The sequence below is a fragment of the Hemicordylus capensis genome, chromosome 3 (genome assembly GCF_027244095.1).
Source record: "Hemicordylus capensis ecotype Gifberg chromosome 3, rHemCap1.1.pri, whole genome shotgun sequence".
Taxonomy (NCBI): Eukaryota; Metazoa; Chordata; class Lepidosauria; order Squamata; family Cordylidae; genus Hemicordylus; species Hemicordylus capensis.
This window is the reverse complement of record NC_069659.1, coordinates 194,430,026-194,449,746: the sequence shown is the minus strand read 5'-3', so window position 1 is coordinate 194,449,746 and position 19,721 is coordinate 194,430,026. Positions and strand designations below refer to the sequence as shown.

Sequence of the window (19,721 nt, the reverse complement as noted above, 5' to 3'; positions counted from 1 at the left end):
ATGTCCTCCGTGTTCACCTGTTACTAGAAATGTTTAGTATGTGAAGTGCTCCCTGAATCATGTGTGAAGAGCTCCCCAATAGCTCACAGGGACTTCGCATAAATCTGGCTGATATGTGAATGCACACCCTCCATTCCGGGGGAGATGTGAGCTAAAAGCCCTGTGTAAATAACGCCCAGGAACACTTCATATGCACTTGAACAAGATAAGTGATATGTCAGCAAGTGTGTGTGTGTGTGTGTGTGTGCGCGAGAGAGCGAGCGAGCAAGTGTGTGTGTTTTCTAGAAGGACAGAACAATCTACTGCTTAACAGCTTGATCCAGTGGTCCTGCTATGCTGGTGAGCACCAATATTGGCATAACTCTTGATGTAATGTAGTCATAGCCTTATGCACTCCTCGCAAGTAAGTCAACAGTAAAACGATACCACTTTAAGCTAGGTCTGAGCTGAAATACCAGCACTGCAAGCTCCACTGTGGGGAGTCAGACTCCCACACTATGTCTGTGTGACTGGAGAGCGGGATGCCCAAGAAATAGTGGGGATCACAACAAGCTGCTCACAGGGATTAGCATTAGGGCCTGACTGCTAGTTCAGAGCTGATATAGGAAACCGGATATGTTACTTTGAGTTCTGTTATGGGGAAATGCTGAAGTAACCACTAAAAGGTGAAGCTGGCTGCCTTGTTTCACCCAAGTTGCTCTTCCAGTTTCCGTGCCTTGGCTCCCATTCATCCATTGATGGTGCCCCTGCTGTGTACGCATTTGGAGATTCACCTGTTCTGAAGCCAACGTAGTCATTGAGACAGTGTTTATACTGCCAATGACTGGGAATAGGTGTGTTTCTTTTTGGCTCTCCATTTATTTCAATGAGAGTATTTTGACATAATCTCCTCTTCTGTAGATGTAATATGCTGTAATTTGGGGTGGAACAGAGGTCTGAGTGAACACGGGATTCCTTGGAGTTGCACTTATAAGTGTCAACTATATCCCAGTGTACTTGCACAAGGATATCTGCATGGGAGATCATTTGAACCTATCTACAGTCATTGAGCACAGCAATTAATTTTAAAAAACACCTTTTGTACTCCCACTGAGCAGGGTAGGGTAGTTCTCAGGGTGGTTTTCATGGGAAGTTCTCAGGGTTTCTGCTAAAAAAAATGTGTTGTTTTTGGTGGTTTTGTGCAAGACCACCCCACAAGCTTATTCAGATGCCCGAGCAAACCACATGGCTTAGTCGCATTTCTATCTTTTCACCAATTGAGGGCTATAGAGGGCACACAGCCTCACAATCTCACCTACATCACATTGCTGCACTTCCCTCTTGCCGAGATAGTGAAGAAAGAAATACATGTATATTCTTTTTTAAATGTTTCTGGGTGATCTTTTGCAAGAGTACCAGCAGGCAAGATCAACTTGATGCTCCAGCTACTCTTGTGGAGTGCTATATCCCAGCCTTCCTAACTCTATGGGAAAAAGAGAAAAACATTCAGAATGCAGAAATAGCTATGCAGAGAGCTCTGAAATTTGGCACACTGGTAATGGGGGATGGCAGGACTCTGTGTATTGGATTTCAAGAAAATGGGTCCATTGATATTTAATGATTTTTTAAAGATTAAGCCAATATCGCACTAACATCCGAGAATCGTGGCAAGAAATAGCTTCACATCTAAGAATCTCTGGATTTTAAAAAAGAAAACCCATTAAAAACCAAGGGATGGACTGATTTACTTGAAATTCAATACAATAATTACCCACCCATCCCTTTCGCATAGACAGCTGTGTTTTTTTGGTTTGAGAATGCACTCTTGCACTACTGCAAAAATATTTCTGGCTCATTTTCTTCCTTTTGCAACAGTGGGGTCAGAGAACAGTTAATTCTGTGATGGTTGTGATGCAGTGGGGAGATATTGCTAGAATTGTTGAAAGAGGATGCAGCTGCCATTTTGTATTTCTGCTGCTGTTTTCTGTTCCAATGTTTCAATATTTTTACCAATATATTTACTGTACTATAGAGCATGAAAGCTGCTATAGATTTTGGATTTGCCTGTGCAATGAGCCTGTCCATTGTTCTAGCACACTGCTGGCATTGTGCAAGAGCATTGGGGGAAAATAATTTTTAAAAAATATATTGCACTGTAGACTGTAAGTCGACTCCAGGGCACAGGAAACAAGTCTGTCTGGATAGAAATTGAGAGAGGTGGTAGGTGGAGTTGACACTCGCCAACATCACTCTCAGGCAGGTAGCCACACATCCACCTTTTGCTTTATCTGAGGGGTCACCACATGGCTCTGCAAAAATGCTGAAGTATATCACACAACCATTTTCAACACTTCAGCAAAGTGCAACTTTTAAAAGACATTTATGCATTAAGGGCCAATTGTCATGAAAAAAGCCGAATAGTGCTACTGTCTATATGAACAGGACCGAACTGAAGGCGCTGTAACTACCTCCACGAACTCACCTCTACCCTAAGTGTTGTGAAGTAGGAGTAAATCACCATTTGGAAAACGAACTGGTGTAACCATGCTACTAAACTGGAGCTGATCCCCAGCACTGGTATACTCCCTACTAAATGGGCAAAAAGGCACCTTTTAATGCAGTGGCTGTTTAATAATTTATTGGGGGAGACAGCTGTTTCTATTCAACTCAGCATATCATCTTTGCAATGGTGGTTGTTAGTTTTGTGTGTGTGCTTTAGACTGAGAGTACTTTTGGGACAGAGAACCATTTTCTAATTCCTTTTGTTATGGAAATCCCTTTGAACTTTTTCTGGAAAAGCAGTATATAAATATTTTAAATATATTTATTATCTGGTTTCTCTTCAGATCGCATTATAATAAAATAATATCATCTTTGGGGTTGTTTGGCATGAGTGTGTTTGGAGTTATGCTATCCTTGTCCAGCAAGTATAACTTGAAGATAGAGTTGTTTCCTTTGTCTCATGCCAGAGTGTCAATAATCCTCCCACAGAAACAAAAGCAAGCTGTTTTGCACCTGTCAGCATCTTTTGTTTACTTTTTGGGTGGATCCAAAATTGCCATTCATAAGAGTCAAAAGGCATGTTCTGCTCTGTTATGAATTTATGTTCTGCTCTTTGTGGCAAATTCAAACTATTAGTGTTTCTAGTTGAGCTGATGGTGTTTGGTTTATTTGAGAGATTAGTGGTTGATACTTAGAAAAGTAATGGTGAAATGCTTTCTTTAGTATTCTTAGTAATTGTTCACAGAAATTACTTGCTACATTTCTCTCAGCAAAATGCAGGGTTTGTGGCTAGTTCTTCTGGGTGATCTCTGTCAATCACACAGATGGGCTTCAGCTGGAGACCTAATTGGGACCTTGCAAGCTTCCTCATTCTCTCTCCTGTTTGGTAGACCCCCCCATGCAGCACCTATAAGGTCAATATACTGTAAGCTAGTCATGCAGTGACTAGATGGATGTGATGAATTCATTCATGGATGGTGATGAATCTCTTCACTCTGTGTGTGTGTGTGTGTGTGTGTGTGTGTGTGTGTGTGTGTGTGTGTGTGTACACACGTGCAGGTATGAGGCAGACAAGGAGTTATGGCCTGGAGTACAGTGGATGCTCATACTGTTTTTATCACTACAGAATATACATTTTTGACATTTCCCTTCTTTTATTCACAGAGAGGATCAGAACTTGGGTGTGCAGGAGCTGAGTCCCTCTGGTACAATGACTTCTGGTAAGTAGGAACCCGGCATGTTTCTCTTCCTTTTCTTGCCCTTTTCTGACTGACGTTTTCTGCTAGATACATTCCAGAACTGCCTTTGAACTCATAGCATTTATTTCAGATATTGTATTTGGTCAACCTGAGCTCCAGAGAATAGGGTCCCTTTTTGAATAGTTAGATGTGTGTCAGTATCATGTCTGTTTCTTTTTAATCTAAAACAAAGACTAGTATCTGTGAGGGAAGTCTGAGGCAACCCTCTCAGACTTGTGTTTTTTATTTCCCAACCTCTATTTTTGTTGCTGTAGATTAGTTGTGTTCCAGGAAGATTCTCTGGAACACTTCTGGAATCTTCTCTTGTCAATCAATCTATACGAAAAAGTAGTAGAAGGCCTTTGTGATGTGATGCAATGTGAAGCCTAGACATCTTTCAGTTATCAAGCCTTTTCCTTCAGTAGAGACTGGTAACAATCTGCCAGTAAGTTCTTTGTGGGCCCACTTAATTTAATGACTGAACAGGAGTGCTTTCCTGCAGTGGATGCAGATAGGCTGGATGGAAGGGCTTTGTTACATGTGGCAGGTGAGAACTAACATTTACACCCTAACCCCTGCTAACTTGGCAAAGAGGCACCTTTTAACATGGTGATTCTCTTTATTTAGCAGGGGGAGAGTAACTGGCCCTATCCACCCCCAGCACAGTACTTCCAGTGACTGTTGCTGGTGTGTGTCTTATGTTTCTTAGAATATGAGCCCTTTGGTGGTGGGGGACAGGGATCCATCTTATTTGTTTGTTATTTATCTGCTCTGAGCCATTTTGGAAGGGCGGTATAGAAATTGAATGAATGAATAGGGCCCTGCGCTATACACTGCAGGGAGTTCAGTCACCTGCCTCACCTCTCCTCCTTGGTGTTAGCAACACATCTTTCTAGAAGAGATAACAATCAGTAGCCTGAGAGCTCTCCCCTAGTAGTGTCTCTGAGGCTGTGAGGGAGGGAGAGGCGAGGGAGGAATTCTTCCTGGCCATCCTGGATCACATACTTGCCTCTCAGAATGCCGGTTGGGGAAGAGTAGAGGCAGGCTATACCTTTGAAAAGCTGGCATGAGCCTCAGTGTTGAATGGAGCAGTAGGCAGCCACAAACCAAGATCATTCTTTAAATAAAGACTAGTAGACCCGGCGCATAGCATCTGCCCTGCTAGTTTGTCTCTGCCCAGCCAGGCTCCACTGCTTTCTCTCCTCGCCGCTTCCCCCCTCCCTTCTGCCCCAGTCCGTTCCCCATCCTTCCCCAGTCCGTTCCCCGCTGCTCCCCCCACCTTCCGACCCAGTCCATTCCCCATACTTCTGGAGGTCCCCGTCCTCCTCCCGCCAGTGGCAGCTTTCCCTCTCCACCCCCCGGCAGCGCTTTCTCTCCCCGCCAGGCTCCCTCCCTCCCCACCATTTTTGCCCGCCCACCTGCCTCCTCTGCCAGGGTGCGCCGCTGTCACTGCTGGGCTCCCTCATGGGGCTGCCGTCTGCCGCTGCCAGCCACTGCCATTATTTCTCCCTGCCTCCGCCTCCCATCTCCTCCTCCCACCTCTGCCCACCTCATTGCCGCCGCCATTTTTTCTCACTGCCGCCTCCCACCACCTCCTCCCCACCAGCAGTCTCCCCCCTGGGCCTGCCATTGGTTGCAGCTTCAGCGGGGCGTGACTTGCCACATCCCCACTCATCCCCCTGGTCCATCTACTGGAATTAATAATATAGATAGATTATCATTGGTACAACTTGCTAGATACAAGTGGTAGGAATGTACACAAACCATGGTTCAAGCATATTTAGGGAAATTCAAAATGGAACTTTAAGAAAAAGGAGAGCAGGCCCTTACCTGCTCTCCGCCACCCCATTCAGCTTCCTGTTGGGGCGACACACCTCCCAGTAACCCCTGGTGCAGTGCCAGCATGCATACAGCATGTGTGGGTGCCATTTGTCTGTTCAGCAACATCAAGCTGACCACGCAAATGGTGCCTGCACACCATGGTTTGTGCACATCCCTAACAAGTGCATTGCTGCTGGTGAGATTCCCCCACTCTGTTAGTTCTGTTGGTGACAGTAGCCCTTTTCTCCTTGCCCTGCCCCAAGATAATTTATGTTGAGAGGGTGTTGAAGTGGAGCATGCCTCCCCTTCCTCATTTCCAGCATTGTTACTGAAGGAATGAGGGTCTAGAAATGAATCCTTGCAAGATTGTTTCTCTGTTCTGCCTTAAACGTTCCAGGGATGTTGTAAAAGGAGGGTGGTTTTTTACTTTTGCTTCTAGCTGCCATGTATTGTTTCTCTTGACTCATGAGTATTTAAAGCATAGGTAGTACTCTGCTCAAGGAGAGAGTTTTTGCTGTCCAGTGGGTTGTATATCTGGTGGGGGGCGACCTGCACTCACGCAGAGAGAGAAACAGATACAAACCAACAGAAACAAACTGTATGATTTCCCCCAGCTTTGATGGATCAAATCGTGGCTGCTCTGCCAGGATCCTCTTTTTCTCATTTCTTCGTTTACTATGTTTCTTGCTGAATCAATTATCTGGAAGTATCTGACCTTCAGACCTTTTCTGGAGATAATATTGAGCCCTCAGCACTGTGTTTTGTATATAGGGATACTACATTTTTTCTGCTTTGTGGTTTTAACAGCTGATTGGCAAGTACAAAGTCAACAACTGCAGCTTTTTCCAGCCTAGAGAGAGAATAGGGAAAGTCTACACTCTTCCTGTCATGGGCACTTTCCAGATTAAAGCCTACAACGGTGTCACTACAGATCTGCAACGTGTGCTTCCGTATTTCCTGTGTTGTGACACCGCAGTCCCTGCTCTGACAGCAAGGTGCTGTTCACATTTCTGATGCCTTATTTTGGATTTAATCTTTGCATTATAGTGTTTAGTATAGTCCGCTATAGTATATATATGTGTATAGTATAGTCCGCTGCAGAAAAATAGCTTTATTTACCCGTTGTAGGATTTGAGATTCTGGGTGTCATTTTCAATACGACCCTGCCAAGCTGAAGCATTTTACCCCTGTTGTAGTGTGTAGTCTGGAAAGTGTCCTGCAGCAATTAAAGGCACAAAGCCTCAACCTGCGTTTTGGAAGTAGCAATAGCAATAGCAATAGCACTTACACTTATATACCGCTTTATAGCCGGAGCTCTCTAAGCGGTTTACAATGATTTAGCATATTGGCCCCAACATTCTGGGTACTCATTTTACTGACCTCAGAAGGATGGAAGGCTGAGTCAACCTTGAGCCCTTGGTCAGGATCGAACTTGCAACCTTCTGGTTACAGGGCGGCAGATTTACCACTGCGCCACCAGGGGCTCTGGTGGCGCAGTCAGTAAAGTAATTGTATTATATTATGTGCAAATGTTAAGACAGAAATGTTTGTAGCTTTGTTGCATGCCCTCCTCCCTGAACAAGTGTGTCCTTTGCAGAGGATTTGATAACCCAGTTCTCTCTCCATCTCCCTTGGTGTGGTCTTGTCTTTGTAAAACCAATGGAATCCCTGGGAAACCTTACTACCCTCATGGATACTGATTTCTGCTATTCTTTCAGAACATAAAGAAGCTGATGCTGGGAATACTGTTGTGAATGGATTAGTATTGAGCAGTAATGGACAAGATAAAGGTATGTTGAATAAAATGACATTGTTATTTTTGTGGCTTCCCCTATGGAACCATTAGAATATCGTTGCCTTTTCCTTGTAACATTACATATGAACATTACATATTCATAATGTTCCTTGTAACATTACATATTCACATACAGACATAATGTTACCTTGTAACATTACATATTCACATACAGACAAATTAAAGAATAGTAAATTTCCAAAACTGAATTGGAAAGGCAAAATTTGCAAAATTAGTAAATTTTAAAAGATTGCAGTCTTGCATCTGCCTGATGGAGCAGCTCGTCCAAACCTACTTCAGCAGAATTAAAATGATTCAGATAAATGTAGAGGCCATAGAAACAACCACCAGAAAGTTTTTCACACGGGGCTTTTAAAGCCTTTTAACTAGCATCTCCTCCAGAAAAGAGGGGGTGCGTTCACATATCGGCCAGATTTACCCCAAAGTCCCTGCGAGTTATCGGGGAGCAGTTCACACACAATTTGGGTTTTTTCACAGCATGTTAGATTGTAGCCCGATTCATATCTGGGGTAAAAAAAATCATCTATTTGTGTTGGGTTTGGGGGACAACTTTGAGTTCGCAGTAAAGCCTCCCAGTCAACTCGCGGTAAAGCCTGCTGTGTGTAAAAGTCCCAGGGGGATAAAGGGGACATAAAAGGTTGCTGTCAACTTTTCCAAGTCACTTATTTGGAGTTGGACCACTTTGGGCTTCTTTATACAGTTCTATGGCCTGACCTGCAGCTGGATTATTACATAGCTGGGCCAAAAATATCCAGATGCCATGAACACCAGTGTGCAATCAGCCTAACCTCCACAGTGGCGGAGAAGAGGCTCTCTTCTTGGTAGGCAAAGAAAGATGTAACTGCAGCCCTATAGACAAAGTTGGGCAGGTGCCCTTTTTTATTTTAGGGGCTTCCTCAGGACTCACAGATAGTCAGGGCTGCATCCTTTGAGGTTTCCCAATGCCCCAGCCAATGGTGCCAGCACAACACCTTAATAATTCTCTCAAAATTCTGCATAGCAAATGCCCCATCATGCAAATCGCCATATCTGCTCCAAGCTCACTTGAAGCAGACACCCTCCAGAGATAGTCAGAGTCTACTTTGCCACACCCTACATGGAACTAATTCCACCCTAGGCCTAGCTAGTACTGACTGGTCAAATTGAGAAAATGGCACCTAATTTTACAGCATGGGTACCTAACCTGTAGAATGTAGCCACAAGTGGCATTGCAACAGAGGGCTTTCCCCCCTTTTAAATGGACTACTTTTGCCCCTCAACCCTAACCCTCAAGGTGCTCAAACCATTTTACACCAAAGGATATGACCATCATAAAACATAAAATTAATTACACTTTAAATTTGTATTCATTTTAAAGCCAATAGATTAGAACAGTAACATCCAAAAATAGAAACATCAGAATTAAGCCTTATGTGACAACCAGGTAGAACAAATTGGTCTTTACTAGATGGCTCTGGAAATTACATCTGGTAGGTCTGTGGGAAATTTAGATAGTCCGTGGGTCAGTCTATGATACTTCTGTTTACTTTTCCAAAGCTGTGCTTCTGCCTTTTCCCAGGCTCATTTGAATAAAGGCAAAACCACTCCAAGGCATAGTATTGGTGCACTATATGTATATAGTATTGGTGCACTATATGGCAATACATCATACACTGCCTGAAAGACATATTGCAGTATAAGTTCTCTTTCTCAAATGTCTGTGGAGCCTCATGGTCTGTTTCCCTCAAAAACATTCCCGTAGTACAATTCAGACATAATGGAATAGCTACACAAGGCACAAAGAAGAAAAAAAGCAAGGACTGCTGTAAATAATTTCTTCTTAAATTCAACACTGCATGCTTTATCAAGCAATTGCTCTTTTTCAGGGACAATATCTGAAAAATACTTCCAATATCATCAAATTGCAATACAAATATGCCTTATAACATTATATAAGAAATAAAAAGCATTTTAAATATCTTGATCTGTTAGTTGTTCTCCCTAGTACTGTTTAGAAAAGCTGTCAAGGCCGTTTTTTCTGCAAAGCTTGTGCATGAATTGTTTTTATCTGCTGTGGTTTTAGATGCTTCTGGTTTTCTGTTTCTAAACTTGCTGAGGCTTTAGTGACATCTCTTATTACTGTCTTAAATGAAATTTTTTGTATAACTTTGTTTTTATTATTGGATTTTTAATTGTTGGCTATCTTGTCTAAAAGGTGGTGTGTGGGTGTGTGCATGCGCACAGACACAAAAAATTCTTTACCAGGGAGAAAGGATAATATAACAGAAGCACTACCTAGATATATAGATTAAAAAGAGAGTTTTCATCTATGCAGTATTAATTAAGAAATACCAACAGATATATTGGTATTATATTGGTGCAGGAGTGCTTGTGTATTATGGGTGGAGAGGTAAAACAGCATTCTGTCATGTTATTTCACCTGAACCCACCCAGCCTTCTGGGGCTTCTCGAAATTTTCTGCTTCCACTATTTGTGCCAGAAGAGGCATTGCTGAGTTCAGAATTGCCTGTGACACAACTGTGTCAGTTTTCTATTACAATCGTGGGAAAATGGCAAAGTTGTGTGGAGTAGAAGCTGACATGAACCCTCATGACCACAGTTGGGTCTCCCCCCACCCACCCACCCACCCCGAGAAGCACAAACTGACTGCTTTGGGAAAGGTCTCTTCAAATAGCCTGTGTTCTGTATCATGTGCTTTCATGGGTTTGTCAAAATAAAAATGTTTGGAATTTCTACAAATAAAGAACAAAGAGGGGCCCATAATTTCAAGTTGAAGTGTGCACAAATCTCTCTGAATGCTTGTGAGGAGAAAAGGGGAGGGGGAAGGGAGTGAGTGGGCAGAGAAATTAGGGGCAAGTACACAGGTTCTGCCCTGGATGCCCAGGAAACAGCTGTGAAAGGGGTCTTTGCTTCTGCTCCTTCTCCAAAGAAAGAGAAATGTTGTGAAAGAGTTATACCATTACAGTTGAATGGTATAACTCACACGTCTGAGGCAAATAGGAAAACCGACCTTGCTGATCCATTTTACCTCAGAACTGTTAAGCCTCAGTGCTCCTGTCCAGCTCTAAAGGGGGAAAAGCTGCTGAGCTCCTAGTAAGGGCCAGAGGGGTCAGGACATTTAACAGTTGTGTAACAGGCAGCAACCTCAACAGGTGCAACTTGGGCTAGCAAAGGGAATTGCAAGCAACACCTGCTGATATTCTGCCTGTACTTCAACTGCTTGACAACCAGAACTAAAATGAGCCAGTTTGCATGCCTGTAAGAATCTATTTCCTCACTGGAAAAGAAAAAGAATCGAGAGATGGGCCATGGTCATTTATTGAACACAGGGCCCCCCCGACCTTTTTATGCCACTATGACCCCCCTCTGTTTTAACAAGCAAGGGATTTCAATTAAAGCAAAAAATCTTTGGTTTACAGGATAGTTATGGGTGCAGCAGCTCCAACTGAATTTTAACAAGTTGTTCTAGTAAGAACTAATCAGCCTATTTTCCTTTCACTGTTTCTACATCTGGACTAAATTTGGGGCAAATCGAGGCCCACAAGTTAGATCTGGTGCACCTCAACTGTTCATGTGTCTGCCATTTTGGATGGGGGTGGATGTCATCATTACAAACTGCACCATTGAGATGTTCACTCACTACAGCTGTTCCAAATTTGGTTCAAATCTGTTAGACAGTCCTCAAGTTAGAGCACTTGCACCTCAAAAGTATATCCATCCGCCATCTTGGATCGGGGTGGGTGACATCATCAGAAACTACACCATTGGGGCATCCCTATGTGTCCATTCAGCTGTAGCAAATTTGGTTCAAATTGGTTAGACTGGCCACAAGTTAGAGCACTTGTGCATCAAAAAAGGTTAAAAAGCGAGCAAATTCAATAGCCCATGGTGTTCATGCCATGGGGGCATGAGACTTAATGTTCAATCTGACATTTTGTAGTGGCTCAAAAATCATAACTTTTAAAAAGTTCTTTTGTATTGAACTTACAACATCTTGAGCCATGCAATTGTCCTCCTTTTGCTAAACCTTAGACAAAAGGGCAACTCCCTGGGTTGCTTTGGAATAAATGACCTATGGCCATCTGAGTGCTGGACTAGGACCAGGGAGACCCGAGTTCAAATCTCCATTCAGCCACGATGCTAGCTGGGTGACTCTGGGCCAGTCACTTCTCTCTCAGCCTAACCTACTTCACAGGGTTGTTGTGAGGAGAAAGTTAAGCGTGTAGTACACCACTCTGGGCTCCTTGGAGGAAGGGCAGGATATAAAATGCAAATAATAATAATAATAATAATAATAAATAAACAACTACAAACAAAGGCATGACAAGGTAGCAGGGATGATACACTGAAACATCTACAAAAAATACAAGCTACCTGTAGCCAAACATTGGTGGGACCATAAAATGGAAAAAGTTGAAGAAAATGAAGATGTAAAAATATTATGGGACTTCCGACTACAAACAGACAAACATCTGCCACACAATACACAAGATATAACTGTAGTCGAGAAGAAAGAAAAATAAGTTAAAATAATCAACATAGCAATACCAGGGAATAGCAGAATAGAAGAAAAAGAAATAGAAAAAATCACCAAATACAAAGATCTACAAATTGAAATTGAAAGGCTGTGGCAGAAAAAGACCCAAATAATCCCAGTGGTCATTGGCGCCTTGGGTGCAGTTCCAAAAGACCTTGAAGAGCACCTCAACACCATAGGGGCCACAGAAATCACCATCAGCCAATTACCAAAAGCAGCTTTACTGGGAACAGCCTATATTCTGCGACGATATCTATAACAACTGACAATAAAATTCAGCCATCTCAGGTCCTTGGGAAGGACTCGATGTCTGGATAAAACAAACCAGTCAATAACACCTGTCTGACTTTGTAAACAAGAAATAATAATAATAATAATAATCTGCAATTACTAAGTTTAAATAGGTATCAAGATCTAATTTCTTTTAGAAATTCCATAATCTTCTTGAAAAAGGTTTTTAATGTTTTTATTGCAGAAGGAGATGAGGTTCTCACCTCATCTCCTTCTACAATAAGAACTTTTAAAAACTTTTAACAAAAAGATTAGTGAGTTTCTAAAAGAAATTGGATTCTAAAAAATTATTTGGCTCTTTCTTACAGTGAGATAATCATATGAATATTTAAAATAAGGTTTCATACAGAGGCCTTGGAAAGGCCTCTTGGAAATTATTGGAAAAATACTTGTAAGTATTTATTTAAATTATTTATACCCTGCCCCTCCAGTACACTACTGCTCAGGGCGGCTCAAAACATAATAAAAAGAAGACTAATAAAGTTAACCAAATTTAAGTTAAACAAGCTAAAACCACATTTAAAACTATTTTTTTAAAATAAATTCAAATTTAAAAAGCTAAAAACTGAAAACTATAAAAACCTAAAGTAACTGAGTGAGTTTCAAGACTTTAATCTTTTAACTGTATTATAACAACTCAGTTGATGTTTATCCATGAACTGTTGATATGTTGCTTTTTAGATCCATTAGTTGTATTCTTTTGCAAAAATACTTGGAAAGGGTTTTAACTGACACAGTGTAGAAAAATTCCATTATAGATTCATGAGGATTTGGCTGTAAATGAACTGGAACTGACAAAGACTACGAAACGTGCTTGCTCACTTAGCACTACACATTTTCTTTGTTCAATTGTTCATTCACACAGTCTCTGAATTCATTGTATAGTGTTTTTGTCCAATTGTTCATTTGTATAGACTCTGAAATCAGATGGCACACTTTTCTTATTACAAATGTTATTATAGTACATTCACGTGTATATTTTTTCAGTATCTTAATGTAGACAGTACTCATTCTACTTGCGTGCACATCATTCTGAGTGTGTGGAAATGTTGTAATATGTCCAGCCAGTAGGTAGCACTAGCATTTGCTAGTGGTGATCTTAATTGGAGGCAGAATCCCTTCCTTGTTCACTACAACATGTTGAAGTATCGTTACACAACTGAAGAACACCTTTGCCCATTTTGGCATCCCAGAAGAGCTCGTGACAGACAATGTGCCTCAGTTTACAGCAATGGAATTCAAGCTCTTTTGCACGTAATTTAACTTTAGCCATGTTACTTAGAGTCCTCACTATCCTCAGGCAAATGGGGAAGCAGAGAGGGCAGTGCAGACTGCTAAGAACATTTTGTGCCAGAATGATCCACATCTTGCTCCCCTGAGCTACAGATCCACACTACAGATCCACACTGGATATAGCCCAGCAGAACTGTTAATGGGCAGACAAATCAGAACAGTGGTTCCAACCATAGAGAAAAATCTGGCTCCAAAGTGGCCCTATCTGCACAAAGTTGCATCTTCAGATCGCAGTCAGGACAGCTATGGAAGTTTCTACAATAGGTGACATTCAGCACAACCACTACCAAACTTAGAGCCTGGAAAGAGAGTCTATATAAAACATGATGGAGAAAAGTCATGGCAGATTCCTGCTACAGTTGTAGGGAGGAGAGAAACACCCAAATCATATACGGTCGAGATGGATAGTGGAACATTCAACAAAAATCACAGACATCTCCTTGTCATACCTGAGAATGTACAACCTTTAGATAAGGTAACAGCACCTGCAACCCCCAAGTTCCTCTATAGAGACTATGCCGGGGCCAGCCACCAAAAATGACAATGATACTAGTACTCAGCTCACTACTTGTTCTGGTTGAATTATCTGGAAACCCCTGAGGTTTCGTAAATAGACTACAAATTGCCAGTTGTTTAGATGTGCTTTAAAAATAATAATTGTCATTGTTGTCAGTTTAAGAAAGGGGGGGAGATGTGTGGTTGTTGTAATATGTCCAGCCAGTAGGTGGCACTAGCATTTGCTAGTGGTGATCTTAACTGGAGCAGAGTCCCTTGCCTATACCTTTGTTGAACTTGTCTCTTCCTGTTACACAATAAGGTACTCTTAGCCTATAATGGCTGCCTTCCTCTGAGCTCTCATGAGTACTACCCATTCTGGTTTTCCATTAACATTGAGCAATGGCATATTGATAAGAGCAATTCTCGATCCTCAGAGTGTTATCCAGACACACTAGGGTATTGTATAATCTTCTTATGTATTATTATAAGGCATATCTTTACCGGCTGGCATCCAGAGCAATGGAGCAACTAGCACAAAACTGTTGTACTTGCAAGTATGCTTGCAGTTCTGCACCGTAACAGTTGTGCAACTGTGGCACACTTAATTTGTTTTAATGGGGACTTTTGCACATGTAGGGTGATAGCACTCTTGCACAAATTCTTATTTTTAACACATTTAAATTAACTAGTGCAAATTTGTTTGTTCTGCAAGTGTTAGATGCTGTGGATGTCAGCCAATGATCATTGATATTATAACTGTTTTTCAGATATTGTCCGTGAAGAAGAAGAATAGCTTGAAATGCATAGGGCAATGAATTTGCAGTATAAATAGTGTACAGCACCTGACAGTTTCCTTCTTCTTGTTGATGGCGGACACCTCTTGTAGAAAAAGCACCTTCTTGCTTTTTCTTCAAAATTTCTGATCCAAACATTGGGAATTTCATCATTTCTCTGCATAGAGAGGCAGTATGAGATCCAATCAAGCTGTGGGCAAACTTTGTCCAACTGGAATCCTATCTTTTTATGGGGTTTCCTTCTTCTCAGTAGGTTTTCTCTTACTATGTGAGAATTAAAGTCAGTTAAAAACATTTTAGTAAAAATATTCTATAGCAATGTAAGACAAATGTAAAACCATATGCTATATCAATAGGAAGCATTTTTGCAGAAGAAAATGTCCTCAGGTGCTTAACACAGTCTTGTACATACACACATGGACAAATGTGTTGGTACCCCTCAACGAAAAAATAACCCACAATTGTCTCTGAAATACCTTGAAACTGACAAAAGTAATTGGCACCCATCATTGTTTATTCCACATTTAACAAAAATCAGACTTTGCTTTAGAGTTTGATGCAACAGAATATTTCAAATAACACCACAAATGAAAATGGCATGGACAAAAATGATAGGACCCTTAAGCTAATATTTTGTTGCACAACCTTTAGAGTCAATCACTGCAAACAAGTGATTCCTGTACCTCTCAATGAGACTTCTGCACCTGTCAACAGGTAGCTTGGCCCACTCTTCTTGAGCAAACTGTTCCAGCTGTGTCAGGTTTGAAGGATGCCTTCTCCAGACTGCAGGTTTTAGTTCTTTCCATAGATGTTCGATAGGATTCAAATCAGGGCTCATAGAAGGCCACTTCAGAATAGTCCAATGTTTTGTCTTTAGCCATCCTTGGGTGCTTTTAGCTGTGTGTTTGGGGTCATCATCCTGTTGGAGGATCCATGACCTGCGACTGAGAAAGAGCTTTCTGACACTGGGCAGTACATTTCGCTCCAGAATGTCATGTCGTGATGTGACTTGCCAAAAAGCTTCAGTTTTGTCTCATCTGTCCAAAGGACATTCTCCCAGAAGCACTGTGGCTTGTCAATATGCATTTTAGCAAATTCCAGTCTGGCTTTTTTATGTTTTTCTTTCAACAGTGGAGTCCTCTTGGGTCTTCTTCCATTGAGCCCACTGTCACTCAAAAAGCGACGGATGGTGCGATCAGTGATGGACCTTGACCTTGGAGTTCAGCTTGTATCTCTTTGGAAGTTGTCCTTGGCTTTTTGTCTACCATTCTTACTATCCTTCTGCCCATTCTGGGGTTGAATTTCCTCTTGCGGCCGCGTCCAGGGAGGTTGGCTACAGTCCCATGGACCTTGAACTTCTTAATAATATTTGCAACTGTTGTCACAGGAACATCAAACTGCTTGGAGATGGTCTTATAACCTTTGCCTTTAACATGCTTGTCTATAATTTTCTTTCTGACCTCAGACAACTCTCTCCTTTGCTTTCTCTGGTCCATGTTCATTGTGGGACACACGATGATACCAAACAGCAGAGTGTCTACTTTTCTCCATTTAAATAGGCTGAATGACTGATTGCACGATTGGAGACAGGTGTGATACTAATTAAAGAAAACAGCTAATTTGAAAAATCACTCTAATCCAATTATTTATGATCTTTTCTAGCGGTACCAACAAATGTGTCCAGGCCACTTTAGAATATCTTTGTAGAATAAGCAGTACTTTATCTTTTTTCACACTTGCTTTGCTTTACTCGATGACATATCAAAGGCATGCAGGTATACATGGGATAATTGCTTTTCATTTAATCACTTTTCAGGAGGCATAAAACACTTTTTCAATGAGCTGTAAGGGTACCAACAAATTTATCCATGTGTGTATAATAATGTACATTACAGAAAGAAAGCTGACAATTCCAGAACTGGAATCCAGTCCCTTAACAAAAGGCTCCTTCATGTGTTTAATTATATTCCCACTTCACATTACTCTCCCTAACAAATTAAGCTCACCTTGACCTGTTTCTAGATTAAGACTTAACAAAGTGACTGCATTCAGACATCATAGTTCATATTCATTACATCTGAACCTGTGCCAGCTCACAAACCACAGTTTGCAAGGAATTACCAAACCAGGTTTGGAATCATGATTTGGTTTGCATACACAGTTGCACCAACTGTGGTTTGTAGTTATGACCAAATTCAAAAGATGTATCAGAAGAAACATCCCTTAAAATATGTCACATATCAAGGACAGTTTGAATGGAGGAAGCAATGTCTGTGTGTGTGTGTTTGATTTCTATACCGCCCTTCCAAAAATGGCTCAGGCCGTTTTACATTAAAACAAAACAATTAAAATCAATTAACAGTTAAAAACAGAGACTATAAAACACCATAAAACAATTAAAAATTAAAATATTCAACAAAGTTTAAAAACCCTGATAAACCAGGTTACAGCAGATTAAAAACATTTACAACAATTTAAAAACCCTGGAAGGCCAAGCCAAACAGATGGGTTTTGACAGCTCTCCTGAAGGCCAATAATGAATTCAGATTACAGATTTCTGCAGGGAGTGCATTCCACAGCCCAGGGGCAGCTACAGAGAAGGCCCGCCTCCGAGTCGCCACCAGACGTACCAGTGGTAACTGGAGATGGACCTCCTCAGATGACCTTAATGTGTGGTGGAGATCAGGCAGAGGAAAGCGCTCTCTAAGGTAACCTGGACCTAAGCTGTTCAGGGCTTTAAAGGTAATAACCAGCACTTTGTATTTTGCCCAGAAACATTTCGGCAGCCAGTGCAGATGTTTCAAAACAGGCATAATATGGTGTCTCCATATTTTGAACTAACTGAAGCTTCCGAACTATGTACAAAGGTAGCCCCATGTAGAGCACATTGCAATGGCCAAGTCTGGAGGTTACTAGCTGATGCACCACTGTTGTGACAAATGTGGGTATTTGTCAGACAAAGAATGAAAAGGAGATCTTATGAAGCTCCTATCAATTTCAGTGGGGCTTATGCAGGAGTCCTTCCTCCACAAACTGTGCCCTGGGTTTAAAAAACAATCTATAATACTATTGCAAGTGAACTAAGTGAAATACATATGAAAACAGTGCAGTTTAGACTAATACTGATTTAGTATTGTATTGGAATTATGTCTGATCAAATGAATATGATGCTAATGTGTTTTTTCTTGATTATTTTTTAAAGCTCTGGCTGTTTGGCTTTTGTTTTTCCTGTTCTCAGCTCCTGATGTAAAATATACTCAGCACAGTTCTGCCTATTTCTGAAGTCAGCAATACTCCAAAATATTAATTGCTGCAACTTGTAAAATCACTTTACCACTGGGGTGGGCGGGGGTGGTATGTAGCATAATATCCTATTATATATAAACTAAAATTTTACCTGGCATAAAATTTTAAATTATTCTTAAATGAAAACTGAGAATGCTTTCTTCTCTGAAATTCACTTTGGCAGGCAAGTCTTAATTATTTCAGACAATGGTGCTGCATAACGTACTGAATGAGAGGGAGCAAAAATGTACTATTTTTGAGTGATTGCTTCACTCTCTGCTGGATGCTGTTGCCTGTGAAATTTCCTGCGATAGTAAATTGCCAAGTTTCTGACACTGTTAAAAAAATGTTGCATAATGGCCTCCTCTGCCCTGCCCTGCCCTCCGCAACACTTATGTTCTTCCTGTCTGGATGCACCATCTTCTGTACTTTTATGTTTGCAGTGAATGACGTCCCTTTATGTTCACGCTCTGTTTCTGCTGTTAAAATAATTCCTGTGAAGAAAGTGAAAATTTCTCCTGGTCTTGTGTTGATGACAGGTATCTTGCTTTATTCCAGATGTTCTTATCAGGCATTTACTTCATCCCCTTTTGCTAGAATAGATTTCTTGCTTCATAGTTTTTTCCATTGCTTCACAATGCTGTAGATTTAATCAGTGCCTAACAACTAAATTAGACTAGGATGACACACATGCCATTGGTGTTCAATAAGGGACTGTTTGGGTAACATTGTAACCCCAAGAATCTACCAAAGGGAAGGGAATGATGAACAAGCCTCTGATTGTGTGTTGCCTCCTCTTCTCCCCCCACTGTAGGGCAAATTGATTAATTGGGGGATCCCCCATTTATTTGAACATGGAACCTCCCTGTCCCCAAGAGAGGCTTAATTCAGGCATCATGCAAAACTGTAATTTGTGTTAACCGTAGCTTAGAACCTAAGTCATGTTTTGAGCTTTCAGACACACAACAGGCAAAGCACAGTTCAGAGCTACTTGTCTGCTTTTATTTTCCATGCATTCAGCATAGGCTTCCCCAGTTCAGCAGCCTCCCAAGGTAGAGTGATGGTCATAACGAATGGCTTGTCAATTCACACATCATGCCAAACCATGCTTAAAGATAGTTTAACCATGGTTTGGTGTGATATCTGAATTGAGCTAGAGATTCTGCTTCCCCCTGCATTACATTACATTGGTGCATGTTCATTCTCATTCTCTCTCTCTCAATCTCTCTCTGGTGTGTTTTGTTTTGGTTCGGGTGGGGAGGAAAGGTATTGAATCTTTTGTGGATTTTTAACATCTTAAAATTCATCAAACAAAAGAGACAAATTTATCTTAACTATAAAGTAGCAGAAAATCATTGTGAGACTGACACTCTTTACTAATATTCATTCCATTTTGTGGTATTATCATGGCAACACCTGTGTATCTGAACTGTGCATCATATTTTATTAAATCAACATGCCCAAACGTCACTTCCCTGACTCCTGTTATCCCCCATGAAAGTCTTTGTTTTGAAAAACAAGAGGATTGATTAGCTTCTTCAGGTCAATTTGTTTGTTTGTTCCGTTTCTGTTTGCATTATTTGTATTTATAATCTGACAGGACAGTTATAGGATGTATTCATATTAATTATATATGAGTGACAAATGGAATTTAGGGACCATTTCTT

General features: G+C 41.1%; 1 protein-coding gene across 50 annotated transcripts in view; it reads left to right on the top strand.

The window, feature by feature from the left end:
* SORBS1 (sorbin and SH3 domain containing 1) overlaps positions 1–19,721 on the top strand; it is a 304,285-nt gene that overhangs the window by 134,782 nt on the left and 149,782 nt on the right. For 48 of the 50 annotated variants that reach the window (XM_053307082.1, XM_053307125.1, XM_053307131.1 and 45 more), the window contains 3 exons: positions 3,646–3,701; positions 7,259–7,330; positions 18,498–18,593. In XM_053307082.1, coding sequence (XP_053163057.1) covers positions 3,692–3,701; positions 7,259–7,330; positions 18,498–18,593 — 178 coding nt within the window. In that variant the 5' untranslated portion in view covers positions 3,646–3,691. Of the gene's footprint in view, positions 1–3,645; positions 3,702–6,347; positions 6,536–7,258; positions 7,331–18,497; positions 18,594–19,721 lie in introns of all 50 variants that reach the window. The other 2 variants (XM_053307097.1, XM_053307091.1) reach the window with 2 other exon arrangements.